This window comes from Schistocerca nitens, chromosome 6 (genome assembly GCF_023898315.1).
Source record: "Schistocerca nitens isolate TAMUIC-IGC-003100 chromosome 6, iqSchNite1.1, whole genome shotgun sequence".
In the NCBI taxonomy this organism is placed as follows: Eukaryota; Metazoa; Arthropoda; class Insecta; order Orthoptera; family Acrididae; genus Schistocerca; species Schistocerca nitens.
In genome coordinates, this window is record NC_064619.1 from 16,152,348 (window position 1) to 16,174,377 (window position 22,030).

At 36.3% G+C, this 22,030-nt stretch overlaps 1 protein-coding gene across 1 annotated transcript in view; it reads right to left on the reverse strand.

Moving 5' to 3' along the window:
* Positions 1-22,030, reverse strand: part of LOC126262688 (chitin synthase chs-2-like) — a 254,809-nt gene that overhangs the window by 117,162 nt on the left and 115,617 nt on the right. The window contains exons 11-12 of the mRNA XM_049959463.1: positions 6,666-6,919; positions 3,174-3,384 (exon numbers count right to left, since the gene is read on the reverse strand). Coding sequence (XP_049815420.1) covers positions 3,174-3,384; positions 6,666-6,919 — 465 coding nt within the window. The remainder of the gene's footprint in view (positions 1-3,173; positions 3,385-6,665; positions 6,920-22,030) is intronic.

Sequence of the window (22,030 nt, forward strand, 5' to 3'; positions counted from 1 at the left end):
CAGAAAACTGATGGCAACGGTGTTTTGGGATGCCAAAGGGGTGTTGTTGGTTGAATTCATGGAACGTGGTATGACCATTAATCAAGACGTGTACTGTGAAACAATAAAAATGTTACGACGGACTATACAGAACAAACGCCGTGGTATGCTGACTTCCGGTATCGTTTTTTTGCACGATAATGCCCGTCCTCACTCTGCTCGCAGACCAACGGCCCTTCTTGAGTCCTTCAAGTGGGTCGTTATCAACCATCCACCTTACAGCCCAGACCTGGTGCCAAGTGATTATCACCTCTTCATGCATTTGAAGAAATGGCTCGGGTCACAGCGGTTTGATGACGACGAAGAGCTCAAAGATGCGGTCACAGGCTGGCTCCAGGCACAAGCGGGTGATTTTTATGCAGAAGGAATTTCAAAGCTTGTGAAGAGATACGATAAGTGCCTCAATCGCTATGGAGACTATGTAGAAAAATAGTGCAAAGATGTAGTTGTAAGATGTATATATTAAAATATTTTTATTTAACTTGGTGTATTTTTTTAAATCAACCGGAGGTTACTTTCTGAACGGCCCTCGTATTAATGTAATAAAAATAATATTAGACTTTTCTGACATCTCAAATGGATCACCCTGAACGTATCCATAACATGAATAATTACAGCTGTATGCAACAGAAAGACTGTTGCAAAACTATTCTAAACATGTTCCATGAGTAGTTTCCATTACTTTCATGACGACTTTTAGTTACAGTGGTGCTTTGTTTTATAGGCAACAGGCAACAATATCTTCACTTCTAGAGCAGCCACCCCTTCCACCTTAAACAATCCCTCCCCTACAGATGAGGTATCCATGATTAACATGTCTGCTCTAACACCAAATCCCTGAATACCTGTACAAGTACCTTCTTTCACAGTTTTCTCTCATACAATTACCCCACTGACCTTGACCACATACAAATCTTCCACATAGTCTCCTCTTCTGTCCCTTCAATCAACATAGCTCCCTTCGAAAAATGCCAAAGGCACACCTCTAGTCACTCAGAATCACACAGGACTTGAATACGTCAATCATATAATTTCACAATGACAAGTCCTGAAAAGAGACTATCTCTCCGCGATAACATCCGATTATATCACCCACTGTCTAAGTCCATCACCATCTCAATCTTCAGAACATACACATCAAACCGTAAGACTTTCCCAAGCCAACATTCCAACCTGAAGGTCTGCAACAGTTCCCACTACAAAGCATTTTAAAACATCAGCCTACAACTGAAAAGACATACAATACTAAAGGCAGGGCAATATGTAAGAATTCCAGTATTGTTTACGAGGTAACATGTGTTAACTAGACAGCTCTCTGTACAGAGAAGACCACCACCACCAAAGAATGGTCTGCTTAGGCTACATACAGTACCCAGCTGCTAAACATGTTCTACAGCCATACCCTACAAACCACTGTGATACACATGACAAGGAGTACGTTACATTGTACCTCTTATTATGGCTTCTCCACATCCCTTTCAGCTATGGAGTGTGAAAAGAATGATTGCTCAAACCCCTCTGTGCATGTTGTAAATAATCCAATCTTGTTCTTGCAATACCTAAATGAACGTTATGGAGAGAGTTGTACTACATTCCCAAATTCATCACTTACAGCTGGTTCCTGAAATATTGTTAAGTAGACTTTCTCAGACTGTTTTGTGCCTTTCTTCATTACAGCATGCTTTGCTCCTATCTTCAAGCATCTACCAGTTCAGTGTCTTTTGCATCCTGTGAGACTTGCTCTTCTTTATATATGTTCAATATTTCTTGTTACTCCAATCTGGTATGTCTGCCACACACTTCAGAAATAACCAACGATGGTTTGCAAGAGTGTTTTGTAATGAATCTCTTTTGTAGACTTGTTGCAATTCCCTAGTATTCCACCAATGAATCGAAGTCTATCACCGACTTTACCTACAACTTAATCTGTGTGGTCAGTGCATTTCATATCCCTACAAATTGTTACACACAGTTATTTGTTTGAGTTGACTGATTCACATTGTAACTTGCTGATATTGTAGTCGTAAGATATCATGTACTTATTTTAAGTCCCCAATTTCACATTTCTGAACATCTCACGCAAGTTGCAAATCTTTATCCCACTTTTAAATCTTATTACACCTGACTGAATATTTTTGTAGCTTTTTTCACACAGTATTTCATTACAGATAATTGCATCATATGCAAAAATTTAAGTTCCTATGAAATGTAGCAAGGTGGAAGGGTCTCCACATGCTACAATTCTACTCTTTAAGTACATAATTTTTTCCCTTTTGTCCATTATGTATGTACTACATATGCTACAGTTATATTAAATTAACAATTTCCCATTGAAGCTGAAGTTCTGCATGTCTTGCAGTTGTCCTAGTTGCAAAAGATGGTTACTCAGGCTTTTGACTGGTGATCACATTAAAGTGACTGGACAGTGTAATTTTACTCTCTCTGTCTTTTTTCCTTGTTACTTTCTCCTTTTCCTAATCCTTATTACACCAATTTTTTAACTTTACATTTTCTCTCCATATTTTCTTCTCACTCTATCCTATAAACTCTGAACTGAAGCTGGCACAGAATCTTACCTGTGCACAATCTTTGACCTGCTACTCTCTCCGGTGTGTTTTACTCCATCTTTTCCTCTCTCCATTCACCCCTCTTAATTTAGTCTGAGTACTGCCCTAAATCTCTTACGATAAGAAGCACACAGCCTATTCCCTTCCCTATCTTTCCCAAATCTGAGCTCATGATTCATCTACAATGATCTCATCACTGGCATAAAGCCAAACAGCAACAACCCTTCATTTCATCTTTTTCAGTTTAGGGTTGAGTGAATTGTTACCCTTTCCCTTTTTAAACATCCAAAACAATTCTTCCTTGCCTCTTTGAAGAAGGAACCTATTATTCCAAAAGGTATGTGTACTGTTTCCATATTTAAGTACTTCTATCAGCAATAATGGGCATTGTACCTCCTAAATGGAAATACTGATCAGATTTTTTGTCTTTTAGTCAGTTTAATACTTTTTTAATTTAATTTTACTTCTTACACAAATATTAGATGTTCATATCTAAACTGTATTTCTGACAAATGAACTTATGAACCAATCATGCATTTTTTTGTGCATTTGTTTCATGCATCTTACCCGAACCGATGGGATGAATACGTCCACAGGCGGCACCTAAATTTGGGTCCTTTTTCATTAGATCAACCAATAAGAGCACAGCTTCAGGCTGAAAGTCAATATCCCCATCCATAGCTAGAAGATAGGTGTTTCTGGCAATAGCTTCCTTTTCATGAACTGATATTGGTTTTTCCATCAGTCTATGTCCAAGCAAGTAATACATATACATTACCTGAAAATTAATTTTGTGATTAAAAAAATTTATGAAAATTGTCTTCTTCTTCTTTACTTTATACGTTAATCTTGTTCTGTCTGCACAAATTGTCTACAATCTCATCTTAAATCTTCCTACATTTAATCTAGCAGCCAGTTTACCAAATAACTCTGCATTGAAAAGTGATGTGTTTCCACATTCTGTACATGTTTGTGCTGCGTGTTACTGTATTTACTAATTCTACATTTAACTGGCAGTTCTACTTCCAGCTTCTGTCACAATATTTTATTTCACAAGTTGTCTACTTTTATGTAACCTCTTGTTCTTCTGAGAGATTTCATTTCTGCAGTTTGTATTTTATCCACAATTCTTTTTGTAAGTACACAGTATTCAATATTGTGAAGAAGTGCTGAAAGAATTATAGATTTATAAAATTATGCACTTGTTTCTCTAAAATTTAGCTAATCTGACAGCCCAAATAGCTGTACCACAATGTTCATCTGTCTTGACATTGTTATTAACAGATTTACCCCACTAAGAGAAATATGTTTTGCATATTAAGACAACTATCACAAATTCATTCAATTAAAACCAGTAAACTTTCACTCTGTACTAAACCAATGGGTGATTAATATTATAGCCAACATTTCTCCTGCAAATACTGATGATTTATATATGTACTGAAGTCCATAAATCTTATATTGTGGTTACACAAATATATGGGGCTGGAAACAACAATATGTTACATAAACAATAAAAGAATCACATAGTGACCCTTCCAACAGCTACAAAGAAATGTTTAGTCTTCTTCTACCTGAAATGTTTCTGCTTATTCAGGTCGTTTACTCTCCCAATCTTAGGAGCTCTGTTTCCCATTTTTACCCTAAGCCTGTTTTTTAAAACGTGTATTTTCTGGCAACTTATTGTATGTAAACATTCCCCTGTGCCCAATGTTGCCAAGCCCTTTAATAGTTGCTGCAACTATGTGGAGATCACTTGCATTGCAAGTGTCATAATTTGTTTTTAGGAAATAAGAGAACACTGCCACCTATTAAAATAACAGACAGAAGGACTGTGCAATATTAATCAGCAGATGGAGGAAGGAACTAACAGTTCTGAATGCCAGGTAACAATTTTTTTCTACTTTTAAATGCATGTATTCGTCTATCAACAGTATTTGGAACCACACTTTCTGTAGATATGTCTGTTTCATTGTAAAATATATATCAACAGAAACAGAAGAAATTCATTTCCAACCAGAATGTGTGATTAGACCAATATTACTCAAATTAGATATTGATGAATGAGTGAATGAAATGTAACATCAAACTTTTGTTATATGACCTTATCTGCAATGATGCACTGTATTTTATTTTTTCATTTTATTTTTTATTTTTTTTAATGTGGAGAAAGGCAGAGCTGTGTTCTTGAGTACATATAAAAACTTATTAGCCTTTGGTAATAGGGTCAATAATTTAAGAAGTAAGTCATACAATAAATAGTACATCTGGAAGTCAAATGAAACAACACATACTGTTAACTGCCACTGTTTATTTATCTCCATGACATATTTTAGAGGTTTAAACCTTCATCAGGTGGATTTACATTTGTTAGTATGACATATGTGCGTGTTGTGGTACAATTTTTGGAGCAACTTGTGGCTCTGTCTCCAGTGGTCACAGCTTCCTTTCACTGCCATAACATATCACATGAATATTGCCATATTTTGTAAAGTATAGTTTCCAGATGCCACCTTTGTTTACAAAATATGACAGCATACATGTGATATGTTACAACAGTGAAAGGAAGTTGTGGTCACTGGATACAGTGCCACAACTTCGAGACATTTCTGCCTGCTTTATTTATTTCGTTTGTTGTTCTCGGTGTTGACATACTGCGTTGCTACACTGGCTGAAAAATGGGGCTTCTAATTTTGACACTGTCTACTGTAAATAATGTAGCCGATAGATGCACGGTTGCGTTTCACTGTCTTTTACTTTCACTTTTCACAACCCCCCATATACACATTTAATATGGCCAGTGCACTACCGTTTAACTTTCCATAACCCTCATTAACAGGTTGCACGTGAATGCCCACATACTGCTACAATAGTTTACTATTGAACATCTACGAGCAGTAAAAACATAAAAGTTCACAGTTCTTGAAGAATAATCAGGTACATATGCTGCAGACACTGTCATTGTTTTTACGGTCTAATTGTGCAATACTTATTTTGCAGTTAAGTTGAAACATTGTTAAAGTTCTAATCAACACAGGTTTCTCATCTGAAATTCAGCTGTGGGCTGACTGTCTCGGGACCCAAAATTGGGCTCTTATATATCATCACAATAATAGGTACTGAAACTACACATTGTTCAAAGTTAAACTTACAGAAATTACAATTAAAACTTAACTCATTAAATTAACTGAATACATTGAAAAATTGGTTCTGTTTAACAATTTCTTCTACTACAACTGTTAAGCTGACTTATTGATTTAAATCATGAAATTAACATATATAGTTATGCAAACAATACTTTTGACAAAACTGTTAGTTACTTTCGAATTAATTAAGGGCTGGCATTACTGACTTGTTTTCGAATAGAGTCAAATAGATACTATACGATTACTAGTATTTCATCTTCCAAATGTTTGTAATTAGTATAGAATTTATATTTGTTTATATGTCAACAATAGAATTTAAGTTACAAAACAATTACTGATTTCATCCTATAATGAATGATACTAACTAGGAATAGTTGAAATAAATTAGAAAATCAATTAGATAGATAAAACTAAGAACAAAATTAGATCTGGTGTTATATTCTTTAAAACTAAGGGTCAATCTTTCACCATTATGGAAATGCAGATTAAAACTTATGTATGTTAATGGTAATTAGTTCAAATTTTAAAAAAACGAATTTAGATGGCAAAACAATAGGGGAATTAAAATTATCCCAGCTTGCTTCATCACAAGTTCCTCTAACAATCATAATACAACAACATACGTCATACTATCAAACGCAAATCCACCCGATGATGGAGGTTTAAGCATTTGAAATGCATCATGGAGATAAATACACAGTGACTGGTAACAGCAAACTTGTTGTTTCATTTGATGTCAATAACAGTCACAGTAAAGTCTAAACTAAAATGTCCACATTTAAAGTTATATCTGGAAATAACAAAATAGGGTGTGAAATGGAAGGAACACACAGGTTAAGAAGGAGTTTCTAGATGAAAAAACGTGTGATTAACACTTACAACTCATTATATATGTTAAATTCAGAATACACACCTGACTCCAACGTTTCCTGGTTCTAATTTTGTCACCATCTTTAAGGTGGCAATATATTTTTGTCTTGCCTGGAAGGGTCCACACAAGACGGCCACCGTAAGGTGTTGGGTACTTTACAGGAGGCCTAAGTCTGATAGTTGTGCCATGAACAAGTGTGGCAGCCTCATCAATTACTGACACTAGCAGCTTTACATAGCTATTGACAACACGATCTCCATCAGTTGTTTCAAAAGCATCATCAAATAATATGTGTGCTGTAAAGAGAGGAAACATGTCAGCAGTTACATCACATCTTTAATCAACACAATGATTATATAATTGCAAAAACAGTTTTCCTTACAGCTGTAATCTAGATTGTTATGTTCAGTTCAGGCAACTGTAGCCACTCTGCCATAGTGTGGCTACAGTTGCCTGAGGCTGCAGTCGTGTGTTGATACATTGCTACATAAATTAAAATGTGAGAAACTGTACAAGAAAGTGGTTATATGTGCTGACTTCAACATAGATGTAAGGACTGATGACAAATTTTCTTCACACTTAAAGAACCTGGTAGCCACAAATGGGTTAAATCTCAATTTCGATCAGTATACAAGAATTGCAGCAAGCTCTGCAACATGTATTGACAATATTGTAAGTAGTTATAATTATTATGTAAAAGAAAAGTTTCTTCTAGATTTAGGAGTATCAGACCATAAAGCACTATTTGTATCACTACCAAAGCAAAATTCAGTCTGCACAACAAAAAGATGTAGGAATTTCAGTCAAGAAAATGTGGAAGTATTTTGCAAAAAACTAAGCCAAACCAAGTGGACAGTCAGCAAACACACTTCCACAAGTGACAATTACAATAACTTTTTAACTGAATTCTTGGGTATATTCAATGAATGCTTCCCTTTTGTAACTGTGAGGACCAGGTCCCAAAAAAGTAGATCCTGGGTAACAAAAGGAATTAGAGTGTCTAGTGCTACTAAGAGGAAACTGCATATGGAGGCAAAAGTAAATCAAAGCCCTCAATTTCTTAAGTATGTAAGCACATACAAAAAAACATTTGACAAAATAGTTTAACTAGCAAAACGTACTGCAAATAACGACTTCATTTCAAATGCAAAAAACAAATCAAAAGCTGTTTGGTCTATTATAAGAAGTGAAGTCGGCAGTGAGGCAGAGAGAAAATGCCCTTCTAAAATAGTGATAAATGGTAGAGCTGTTACAGAACCCAGTGCCATTTGTGAATCATTCAATGACTTTTTCATAAACTGTAACAAATTTGGTGACTGTTCACCACCAAATACAAAGCCCAATATGACAGACAGAAATTGCACATGTTTTAAGTTTTCTCATGTTTCCATCTCAGATGTCATCAAAATCATAATGTCCCTAAAAAATTCAAAATCTGCGGGGTGGGATGAGGTCCCCACTGAAATAATAAAAATAGTCCGTCACAGTATTGCATATCCACTCTCTTTCATAATCAACCAATCATTTGATGAGGGATGTTTCCCAGATCGATTAAAATATGCAGAAGTTCGGCCCATACATAAAAAAGGTAAACAAGATGAATTGGGCAACTATAGGCCAATTTCACTGTTACCAATTTTCTCAAAAATATTTGAAAGAGCTGCATGTGATCAGATTGAAAATCACAATTCATCTAACAGCATTATCTTAGGCAATCAATATGGTTTCAGAAAAGGCCGCAGCACAATCCATGCAATAAATGAATTAGTCACAAAAGTCAGCAGATGTCTTGATGATAGAATGTGTGTGTCAGGCATCTTTTGTGACCTGTCCAAAGCCTTCGACACAGTAAATCATGACCTGCTTCTCCAAAAATTGGCACGCTATGGTTTTCAAGGCAAATCTCTTAGCTGGATGTCATCATACTTGGCAAACAGAAAACAAAGAGTACTTATTAACATCAACGGCAAGAAATTTCTCTCTGGCTGGAAAAACACTCAATTAGGTGTTCCACAAGGCTCAATATTAGGGCCACTGCTTTTTCTATATTATATTAATGATATGCCATGTCAGGTCCAGTCTGATACTATCCTCTATGCAGATGACTCAACAGCTGTAGTCTGTTGTAAAAATGAGGTAGACCTAATTCGTCATATTGAACAAACACTTGGGGAAGTGGAGGCATGGGTCAAAAACAATAACTTGACATTAAATTTTACAAAAACAGAAATTGTTCATTTTACCACAAAACAATCTGCACAGTCTATAAGTGAAATAAGGTATATGGACAAAAAATTAGAGACTGCAGACTGTGTCAAATTCCTTGGCGTGTTAGTCAATAAAAACCTGTTATGGAGTCGCCATGTGGACAACATACTGGGTCGACTGAATAGCCTTGTATATATTATGAATATCTTGTATAGTATTACTGATTTAGCTGTAAGAAAAACTGTATATAATGCATATTTTGTTTCAGTCATTAGGTATAGTATAATTTTCTGGGGGTCTGAAAAAACAAATTTACTTAGAGCTTTTAGACTACAAAAAAGAATCATCCGAGCAATGGTGGGAGCAAAACCAAAGCAACACTGCAAACCTTTATTTGTAAAACTGGATCTAATGAGCATTCCAAGCATATACATCTATGAAACTCTCACTTTCACGAAAAGAAACCCACAACTTTTTGAGGGCAACTTCTTCTTGCATCAATATGATACTAGACATAGAATGAGCTACATGTTACCTACCCACCATTTAAAATCATACGAAAAAACCCCATACTATATGGGCATGAAATTTGTAAATAAAATATGGAAAGATATGGATGACCCAAATGTAAAAGGTACCAAAAGAGACCTGGAAAAATATCTGAAAGATAAATGTTACTATAGTGTAGAAGATTTCATGAATGGTAACAATGCATTATAATTGTAATTAAAATACCTCTTTGAAGATGTTACACTATGTATATTATTAGTTTATTGTCTATTTTTAGTATTGTTATATATAGTGTAAAACTGACAAGTCACCTATGTCACAATCTTTGATTGTATAAGGCATGTTATGTGATAATAAAAATTGAATTGAATTGAAAAAAATTGAGTTGCGTTTGCATGAGTGTGTGTCTGTGTGTATGTATGTGTGTGTGTGTGTGTGTGTGTCTGTCTGTCATCTGTTTTTGACAACGGCCTTATGGGCTGAAAGCTTTATTTGTGACAGTCTTTCTGTTGTGCCTACCTGCAACTCAATGTGTCATCTTTATGACGAGTAGCAATCTATCCTTTTCATTATATTGTTAAAAAGGATATAGTCACTCTGTCTGATCGGATAAATTATTTAGTAGTACTTATGGAAGCAGGTATGAAAAATTTATAATAAGTAGATTATACAAATCAAAAGTTTCATTATAATGTCCTTTCACGTCAGTAGGATTCATAAAATCTTATGATGTAATGAACAACGCAGATATACAACCTGTCTTTTATTGTCATCTGTGGGCAGAGATGCTGAACAATCACAGCAAAAAGTTTCCTTTGGCACAGGAGAAGGACATAGACTTCCCAACAGATGGGGATGCATGAATGCACCTCCATGCTGTTTTATGAAACTATGAATAGGAAGGGACTTTTAAGTCCCATCAGGCTGGAAAGCGTTGAGAGAAACAATATGTGGCTGTTAGTTGAACATCCTATAAATACCAAAGTATTGCTGAATCACTGGGTACTATATTGCAAAGTTTCACCCGATGGAGGTACTTGCTTCAAAGCCCAGTTGATCGATAGAGGGCACGTTCAGAAACCAGGACTCAGTTATGAAGATGCATTTAGTCCTGTTGTACATTATGACACCAGTCGATCTTAGCTACAGGTAGCTGCATAAAAAATGAAAAATAAAAAAAAATCTGGTAAAAGAAATTGATATGACAACAGCTTTTTTGAATGGTGTACCTGAAGTATATATAGAACAATCAGAATGTTTCAATGATAATACAGATCATGTGCATGTCTTTTTGTCTATTTTAATTTAAACACAATGACAATACAATTTTATCATATAATGACATGGTTGGAGACCATGGCTGTTATTTGAAGACAAATGTTTATGGTGTTGAGACAGCAACCAGCCACAAATTTATTTTAAGTTCTTTTATTCAAAAGGTACTGTTACTAGTTTCAAATAATTACAATTCATCATCAGATGGCTTTCATGCTTTCATTAGAACATGTGGTGCGTTTTTTTTACGCACCACATGTTCTAATGAAAGCATGAAAGCCATCTGGTGATGAATTGTAATGATTCGAAACTGGTACAGTACCTTTTTAATAAAGGAATTTAAAATAAATTTGTGTTTGGTTGCTGCCTCAACAATGACAATAGGCTTTGGGTTATAATTTGTGATGTAGATGACCTAATTCTTGGCAGACAAAAGAAGAAACCACAGCTTTTCAGAATTCTTTACAATGTGAATCATGTAGATATACAGCAGGTAAACATGACAGTATTCTTGGCATAACAATACAACAAAATGGAGATGGAGCAGTTATGACAAGTTAAGAAAAATACACAAAACAAATATTGGAAAGATTTCAAATGTCCGAATCCTGCTTATCTCAACTCCTATTGGACATGAACAGAATGATTTAAATGAAGCAGTTTCACCCTCTGTCCACTGTCACAAGGCAAATGGATGTTTTATTTATCTTCTAATATCACCTCATCCATTACATTTATGGTGAATAACACTGTTCAAGCTGTGGAAAAACCAACTGCTGAGAGCTGGAATCAAGTTAAATGCATATTATGGTATTTGGAAGACACATTAAATTATCCTTTGATTTATGATAGGGTCCATTTTGATAGCTGAGTGGTTAGTGCAGCAGTCTGTCATGCCAAGGGGCCTGGGTTCGATTCCTGGCTGGGTCGGAGATTTTCTCTGCTCAGGGACTGGGTGTTGTGTCATACTAATTATCATTTCATCAGGAAACCACCACTGGAATCACTTCCCTACACACTCATGCATTGGACCTCTCTGACGAGGCAAGGCAGACTGCAAAGTACATAGTAGTATTATGATAGGGAAGAAGCTTTGGCGGTTTATAATGATGCTGATTTTGTTAGTGACAAGCAGGCAAGATGTTCAACAACCAGCATTAAGACAAAGTACTCTTATGAGTCAGTATCAGGGAATAGTCAGTCACAGAAGGTAGTGGCTTTGTCTAAGACAGAAGCATAAATTATTTCCACAAGTGAAGGAGCCAAAGAATTAATTTTGTTGCATCACACAGCAATTTAATTAGCTGAAATGCCTGAGCAGCACTTAATGCTTATAATGCTACTGCATTAAAACTAGCAAAAAATTCTGAATACGATCAACAGTCAAAAAATATATACAGATTTGGCACTTTTATGTTCATGACAGATTTCTGAATGTTGAAATTTTGTTGGAACATATTGATGGGAATAACCAGCTGGGCAATCTTTTGATGAAGCCAGTTGAATGAGTTCAATTTAATTTATATGCAGAAAGTCAAACAGTAATTCTAAATTTATATATTTGATTGATTTTTTGGGATTCACTGTGAACTGCTGTTCCATTGTATTTTGAAACATCCTTGATTTATGTATAACATCTTTGTAATTAATTTTGGTACTGAATAGTTCTGATCCGGTGAATAAAGTATTCGTGAATGAAAATGTGTTAGTCAAACTTAATATTTTTTAAAACTGATTACTTATGATATTTAATGAAGGCAGTGAGTAATAAATTAACTCTTTGACTACTTTGGACAAGTTAATTCACTCTGTTCCACTGCTCCGCTGGTGCTACTGTCATGTTCAGGCACAACCTTTCGGTTTAGCTACAGTGCTATTGACACGTTTAAGCATCCAAAGCAGTTCTTCATTGCTTTGGATGTGTTAATGCATTCTGAGTCACAGGCACCTGTGTACTACAAATGTGTATACAATTTCTGCACCATTCCTCTAGTAGTTGCTCAGAGGTCCAGTTCAATGTTTGAGTGTGCATCTACATTTGCTGCTGTGGTCCCTTGTTGGAGAATTCAATTTTGCTTTGGATATTGTCATCAGGTTTAACTTTGTGTTCTTCTTTTATACAAGACAACTGTCATGTTGCCATGGTTGCACAGACTGAGAGATCATGCAGGTACATACTAGGACTGACAATGAGTGTGAATTTAACAGAATTGTGAAGTAAAAGTCCTCAGCCCTTTACAGCACACCAGTTCGATGGCTGTGCAAGAGGAGTAGTCAGTAGCTATTCAGAATCCAAAGGCTCAGAAAGTGATAGTTAAACACTTTAGAAACAAGCACATCTTAATGACACTTTTTATTACAAACAATCCAATTTCCAGACATTAAAGCACATGTTTGATGACTGGGCTTCAGGACGCAAAAATCAGTTGGTTAAAGTGTCAAGCATACTGTCATTTTTTCTTATACTTCAGTCAGAAGACCTGTGGCAGTTCATAGCTGACACTACGAATCAATTTTATGTCTACACCAGGGCAAATCCATGCATTTTTGACAGTCAAAATGGAAAGACAATGGATTTCAGAATTTTTTTCCATAGACCCAAAAATGAGAGATTTTCATGGGTCTGGAACAAGCCAGAGAGTACACCATAAAAAACATAAAACATTTCAATATAACACTCACTACCCTGATCATTTGTGAGGAGATTGCCATAGTAGGTGAATACATTACAGTAAACTGGAACAGCTAATATTTACAGAATTAATACACTGCCAGAATGAAAAATAGTTATGCACTTTTAAAAACTTTTTTATACATAAAATACCTAATCTTGACTATTGTTACCAAGTTCTGTCAAAACTGAAATCTAACAGACATTTTTACTTAAGCTGGTCTAACAGTCCCTATTGAGATATTCACCTACAGAGCAAAAGGAGTTGTCTATTAAAATAGTATTTCAGTGTCGTTTTAAACTGCTTTATCTGAAACCACAAGTTTTTAATGGTTGCTGGCAATTTGTTGAAAATGTGTGTTCCCGAATGTTTGACCCCTTTTCGGACCAAGATAAGGTTTTTAAGTCTTTTTTTAGATTGTTCTTATTTCTAGCATTGATACTATGTATTGAGCTATTGGTCAAAATAGAGATATATTACTTGCAAAAAATTTCATTAAGGAATACATACATTGAGAAACAGTGGTTAGTATACAGAGTTCCTTGAACCAGTTTCTACACAATGTTCTTGAATGTACACCACAAATGAGTCTCATTGCCCACTTTTGGATGATAAAAGCTCAGCTTTTGCTCAGTTTGATCTGCAAGCCTTCATATGTTATACACAATCTGCAAAGAAATCTCTTACAGGTGCTGAACTTAACATAGTGGGTCTTTTCAAAGTTTAATGAGAATGAATTAGTTTTAAACCATTTACTGATATCAGTGAAAATTTGATTAGCAGCCATTTCTAAATCTATACTTGACTTGCTACTTATTGCAATGTTTGTATCATCTGCAAACAAAACAAACTTAGCATCTGGCAATGTAATAGCGAGAGGTCATTAATGCACACAACAAGAAGCAACTGACCCAAGATGGAACCTTAAGGAACACCACATGTAATTAATTTCCAGTCACATGAAGACAGACTGCTTACTGGACAGGTGTTTCACAACACTTTGTGTTTCCTGTTACATAAGACACGAACCATTTCGTAGCGCTGCCGGTGACACCATAATATTCTGATTTACTTAAAAGAATGCAGCGGTTCATACAGTCAAAGGCTTTTGAGAGGTCACAGAAAGTGCCAGTAGCCTCTAATTTATAATCTAATGAATTAAGAAAATTCTCACTGTGCATGTAGATAGCTCTCTCTATATCGGAACCCTTGAGGAATGCCAACTGTGATTTGGACAATATATTATTTGCAGCCAGAGGAGATGCTTTAATACAAACTTTTCAAATATTTTTTTTAAAAGCTGTCAAAAATGAAATTGGTCAATAGTTTGATGGTATCTCTTTACCCCTTCTTGTAAAGAGGGTTAACTACAGCATATTTTAGCCAGTCTGGAAATATTCCATTGATAAGAAATTGATTACACAAATAACTTCAGATAGAACTCAACTCACTTGAGCACTCTTTGATTAACTTCATTGATATGTTATCATAACCAACAGAATACTTAGATTTTAAGGATTTTTTGATAGATGCTACTTCTTTGGGAGACTTGAGTGTCATTTTCATTCTACTGAAGTTATTTGTAAATTCTGGTCGCAGCAGTCCTAGATCTACGGAGCAGGGGTTTCAAACTGGGGTATCTGCTTGAGGCGGCAATTTCAAGGGGCACCAAATTCATATTCTTGAAGCAAAAACCTGATTTCACAAAGTGGCTAGCATACAGCGTAAGTTTGTCTATCAATTATTCATATGATTTTTAAAGCACCCCTGTTTGTTTTTGAACATATTCTAAGTTTATTTCTGAATGAATCATAAGTTGATTTTTGAATGCATGCATAGCGTACATGATGTCTCTGCTAGGAGAATCCCTGTCACATCTAGAAATAAAAAGCTTTCCTGCAGACAAAAGAGGACGAGGCTATAGAAGCTGAGCCAAATAAACCCAAATGGGCGAATGGCAATTATTGTTCGTTTATGTGTTTGACTGGGTGTGCAAATGATCAACATTGTTATAATTATCAGCAAAATCCATAGATTCAGACTACCAGAGCAGAATTAAATGGTTAACATGAATAACAGGTAAGAAAGATTAGATATTATGTTCTCGGTGTATCCAAGAAAATGAAATTTTGACAGAAAATTTTTGCCAGATCACTACACTACTAAGAGCCAGTTGTACAGTCCCCAGTTAGCAGCCACTTATATTCTATTCTTGAAACAGTGTGGAAAACGCATTGAACTAACATGTAATAATGCCTAACCGGACATTAAACGTGGGATAACTGAAATACTTATTCTGGCAGGCTTAATGAACCTAACCAGAGAAAAAGTTTCGACAATGGCAGGAATAGTTACAGAATTAGTGATGACACAGTTGTTTGTTAGAATGAGGAAGGAGAAGAAATGATGTCTTCACACAAATGATATGGAAGAATATGATGATTCCAATTTCATACAAAAATTTTGTACTATTGCTTTTCGATCTGAAGCTTGAGGAACTGGATATCATATGAATGAAATTGAAACTATTTCCTAACATAAAACTTTTTGCTTGTAGTAGGCTTGATATGCATTTGACAATGGTACTTCATGAATTACTTTCTGTTGTGTTATTTATGTAAATGAGGTACGTAAAAATGACCATTTGCCTCAAAACAGTCTCGCTTATTTGCCATGTGTTACAATTGTTGCAATATTAGAAAGGCATATTTCATTTTACCTAGCAGACAGCGACAAAATAGATGTAATCAAATCAAGAAATCACACCAATCTTGGGTACTATATGTGTTAACAACTTTTTCAGTAGGCTATTAGACAATGACATTTTGATTTTTTGTGTAGCAATACGTTTGATGAAGTTTGATGAGGTAATAGATCCTTTCACACAAAGGAAAAGCATGCCATTTAAAGCTGTAGCAAATCAGAGAGAAAAATATGGTGCAACCTAAGGATTAAAGAAATGGATACTGTCTTGCTTGTCTCTTGTCTTTACTGGTTTTACGTTTTCCTATATCGAATTTTATGTCACACAGAAGAGAAAGTTATTAGCTAAAAGGCAATAAAGAGTACAAATTTTCTGAAGGGTCCTTATTCTCCTAGTCATAAATAATCCCACCCAGTATTAATTGTGAGGGTGTCTTTTTATTAAAAAAAAATGCTGTTAGGGTGTCAAACCAACCAATTGGGATCAGGAAAGGTACCACAGGACATTTTAATTTCCACTGTCCTAAATATAGGTTTGATGGCTTCCGTTACAAAGTATACACATTTGAATTCCACAGAGTGAAATACATTTAAGTGCGGTAGATGAATGCTTTGTGAAGACATGTGACACTGCACTTTTGCAAACTTAAGACCAAATAAAAAGTCTTACATTTCCTCGAACATATATGTTTTATACATCAAACTCTTCAGAAAGATGTGTGCTACAAAATGACATTTTTTTTTTTTGAAAAATGGATTCTTTTAAACTTTTGACATCCTGCCTCAAATGCACAAGGGCGGGGGGGAGAGGGGGGGGGGAATCTTAGATCCGGGACTGGGTCTCAAATACTCCATCGCACTGTTTACTGAACCTGATAACCACAAGCTGTTGGTAACAGAAACGAAGTACTTGTTTAAGAGGTTTGCAACACTACACATACTTGTTGTATGTGGCAATTGGTACTCCAGCTCATAACTGCTTCTATGGCTTCACAATCACATGACAACTGCATGTGGTAATTTTCATAAGAATAGACATGATAAGTCAAAAACTGCAGAGAAAATTGAGATGAGCAGCAACTGAGTTTAAGTCAACTGACAAGATGCTTGCTATCAAGTGGTGCGCTAGTGGAGAAATGTGGATGTTGACCACATGTAACACAACTCAATTGGTTGAACCAGAGAAGACTGACAGAAATATTGGTGAAAAGTGAAAAAAACCCATTGTATTGTGGAATTACAATTCAAGTAAGGGTGTAGTTAACAATTACATCACTCAGTAAGACCAGTGTGTAAAAATTTTTTCTCACACTCTGGAATTATCCTTAAATGATAATTCTCTCCACAATTCAGTTATAAGGCAAATATGGCATTTGCAGAGTTTCATGTCTGTCGTTAGGGAAATTGTAGAAAAACATGCAACAGCACAGAAAAAAGTTGGCGAGGAAGGTGCTCCAGCAATGAGAATCCTCTATGATTTACAGGGAGGCATTTTCTGAATGTTATTGTGAGTGAACATTCACAGAAAGTTGTCAATATCAATTAAATTCGCCAGCAGCCATGTAACTGAGATGTTATTTTATTTTATCTTGACCACCAGTCTTGGCATTCAACTGTGTCATCTTCAGGCCCCTGCATAATAAAAGAGTACACATTTAGTGTAATCAGGGTGTGCAAAGCAATCTTGCAGAAAGTGACAAGTGATCATAAAAGCAATTAAAGCTACAAAATGAACGTAGTGGCATTAAACTAAATCTCTGTGTACATCCATCACAATAGAATAAAATGTGTACATTTTTGTTAGTCATAAAACAATTTAACACCATGGAATTACAAGAGAACATGCAAAAATGGGCAATCAGGAGCTCTGCTGAACACAGCAGAATCTCAATTTAGACAAGTGCCATGTGCTGCGAATACATAGAAAGAAAGATCCCTTATCGTTTAGCTACAATATAGCAGGTCAGCAACTGGAAGCAGTTAATTCCACAAATTATCTGGGAGTATGCATTAGGAGTGATTTAAAATGGAATGATCATATAAAGTTGATCGTCGGTAAGCAGATGCCAGACTGAGATTCATTGGAAGAATCCTAAGGAAATGCAATCCAAAAACAAAGGAAGTAGGTTACAGTACGCTTGTTCGCCCACTGCTTGAATACTGCTCAGCAGTGTGGGATCCGTACCAGATAGGGTTGATGGAAGAGATAGAGAAGATCCAACAGAGAGCAGCGCGCTTTGTTACAGGATCATTTAGTAATTGCAAAAGCATTACGGAGATGGTAGATAAACTCCAGTGGAAGACTCTGCAGGAGAGACGCTCAGTAGCTCGGTACGGGCTTTTGTTGAACTTTCGAGAATATACCTTCACCGAGGAGTCAAGCAGTATATTGCTCCCTCCTATGCATATCTCATGAAGAGACCATGAGGATAAAATCAGAGAGATCAGAGCCCACACAGAGGCATACTGACAATCTTTCTTTCCACGAACAATACGAGATTGGAATAGAAGGAAGAACCGATAGAGGTACTCAAGGTACCCTCCACCAAACACCGTCAGGTGGCTTGCGGAGTATGGATGTAGATGTAGATAGCTTTTTCTTTGGTTATATAAGTAACAACAGAGATATTCACAGAAAAGTATGCTAATACACAGAAACGTGGTTTGCTGGAAAAGAAAGTGTGCCAAGACTCCAGATACATATAAGTTGTAACATACCATAATGTGTTGTCCTGTTTCAAGACTCATTATAGAAATAAGTGTTAATAACCTTCAAGTATTACACCTGAGAGTCAAAACAAATTGTCATTTTTGAATAATTTTTTTACAAAAGGAAATGCAAAAAATATATAAAAAAGAAGACAGTATAAAAATCTCTTCCTAAGTTCCTGGTCCAAAGCCCAGATAGTCACCATCTTTCAGCCACCTATCTCCATCCCTGTTTCCACTCCAGCACTACATGGCCCTCTATTCCACCAATGCATCCACACCCTTTTTATTTCTTTCCTTTTCTGCTGCCTCCATTAACCTCCGTCTTCTTTCCATCTGCATCTAGCTGCCCTACCCTCTCCCACCATGTCCCTGTATGCCTCCACAAGAAGCACTTCACTGTTCCCCACCTACAACCTGCTGTCCCTCCCCCTTCTCATCCCCACCTCCTCCTTACCCCAACATCCAGATTGCTTCTCCCATCACGCATTGTTGTTTGCAACCAGAGACAGTGGTTATGTGCAGAAAGTGACACGTTGTGAATGTATGAGTGTGTTGTCCGTTTCAGAAGGCCTTTTGGCCAATTTAGCAGTCTTTTTGTTGTGCCTGTCTGTGACTCAACTTCTCCACTATATGATGAGTAGCAATCTATCCTTTTCAATGTACTGTCATTATTCCATCCTGGATTTACCACTGTTTGATTTTTGCCTAATGGCTTTTCTTCCAACCCGTACCCCAGTGCAATATTCCTTTGTTATTATTTTCTATCACATTACTCTACTCACTGTCTGTCCTTTTCTTTCCTTCTTTCCTGTATTTTATACATTGCCTTCCAAACCACACCACACACTTTGAATTACGAACCACACTGTATCAATCATCTTGTTCATGCACAGCCCAGGTCTCTGTGACCACACTGATTGTTGGTGCTGCATCTCATATTCCACATCACCCTACCAATATAATTAATTCTAGGCCTTCACATTGATCACTCTTCCTTGTCATTCTCACGTATTTTTGCATTTTATTTTCTGTTCTTTCCTTTGCTATGCAAACTTGTACCTCATGCTACCAATCCCCTCCCCACCACCCATTCTTTCTCATGTCTTATTCCAATACACACATACAAACCTCACCTTATCTACTCACATCCGGTGTGGCCTTTCTTCATACATTTCCGCCCACTGACCTGGAACCCACATTACACTGAGATGACAAAATTATGGGATATCTCCTGATATCATGTCAGACCTCCTACTGTGCAGAATAGTGCAACAATTTGACATGGCATGAACTCAGCAAGTTGTTGGAAGTCCCGTGCAGAAATATTGAGCCATGCTGCCTCTATAGCTGTCCAAAATTGTGAAAGTGCTGCTGGTGCAGGAGTTTGTGGACGAACTGACCTCTCGATTATGTCCCATAAATGTTTGATAGGATTCATGTAAGGTTATCTGGATGGCCACATTCACTTGAGTTGTCCAGAACATTCTTCAAACCAGATGTGAATAATTGTGGTCTGGTGACATGGCACATCGTCATCCAAAAAAATTCCATCATTGTTTGGGGAACATGAAATCCAAGAATGGCTGCAAATGGTTTCCAATGCCTAAAATTTGTTATTCTCGGAACACTCTTGACGCTATGCACCTCAGAATACTGAATTCCCTAACTATTTCCAAAATGGAATGCGCCACACTTGTAGCTCCAACTACCATTCCGCATTCAAAGTCGCTAAATTCATGTTGTGTGGACATGATCACGTTGGCAATCTATTCATATGAATAATCTGAGTACAAATTACAGTTTCATCAGTGCACTGTCCTTTGATACCTCATGTATGAGATACTACCACCATATGTATATATGCATATCGCTATTGCATGACTTTTGTCACCTCTGTGTAAGGTATCTATATATTACCAAAGTAACACAAATATCAGATTGCAATGTGTATACGTGAACAAGGAAAAACAGTTAAAAATACACTTTCTTCCAGCTGACAGTATATTTTCCCTTATCAATCCTTTGAATGGTTATGGTTTTATACACTGGCATACAATTTCCCGGCTCTTTAGAAAATGAAACTCAGGGAAAAAGACATTTATTTATTTGTTTTATTATCCATTTTTAGGCATTAAAAAATGCAATTGATGTCATCATTTGTGTACATATACAGTTTACACAACTAACAGAAATGGTGTAATATATTGTAGATCATTATTGTCTAATAAGATACAAAAATTTGTCCTTGATGCTGCACAAGGTATTTGCATTATATTTACATGTATAAGTTTAATCTAAGTGAAACTATATTAGTACCAGTACTTTAAATCTTCTTTAGTGCACATTATAAACTCTTCTATTGTATAAAAAGCTTTCTCTCCAAGCCATTTCTTTGTGACACTTTTAAACTTATTCAGTGACACATTATGTGCCTCTATTGGCAACATGTTAAATAGTTTTACTCCCATGTACCTGTAACTATCTTGAGTTTTCTTTAGTCTAGCAACTGGGATGTCAATTTGCTGTTTTATACATGTGTCATGGTGATGGATAGATTGTCGTAGTTTGTGACTGTGTTGGTTTTCTTTTGTGTGTATCAGACAACTTAGTATAAAGAGGCCTGCAACTGTTAGTATTTTTAGATTTTTGAAATATGGTCTACAAGCCTCATTATTTCTGACTCCATGGATGCATCTGACTGTCTTCTTGTTTTGCTCCGGGTGAGTTTCCCCACAACAAAGTGGCATATGTTAAATGGGGGTGGAAAAAGGCATAGTATGCATTGAGTAATAACTTACCACTAACACATGACCTTAGTTTACCTAACAAATATGTCACACGTGCTAACTTAGTACATTTTTGGAAATATCTTTGATGTGCAGCAACATGTACGCTACGTATTTTTGTATTACAAAAGCATACATTGGAATTCCACCAAACACCACTTGTTACTTTCCGAATCATTGAAATCGAGATTTAGATGCACTTTTGTAAACCGTTCATAGCTTATGTTACGTGATATCGCCAGCCAATGACAGTGGATATTCAGAGAGTAGGAGACGTGATGTAGTCAGCCAACAGCAACATCACTGTTAAGTAGCAAGAACACACAAACAGGGAAAGTTAATAGTTTAAATTAATATACATAGTAACTTCCTGGCAGAATAAAACTGTGTGCTGGACCGAGACTCGAACTCAGGACCTTTGCCTTTCGCGGGCAAGTGCTCTACCAATATGGTTCACGAAATTCCAATGCTCTTGCAGTATCATAGTTGGTAGAGCACTTGCCCGCAAAAGGCAAAGGTCCCGAGGTCGAGTCTCGGTCCG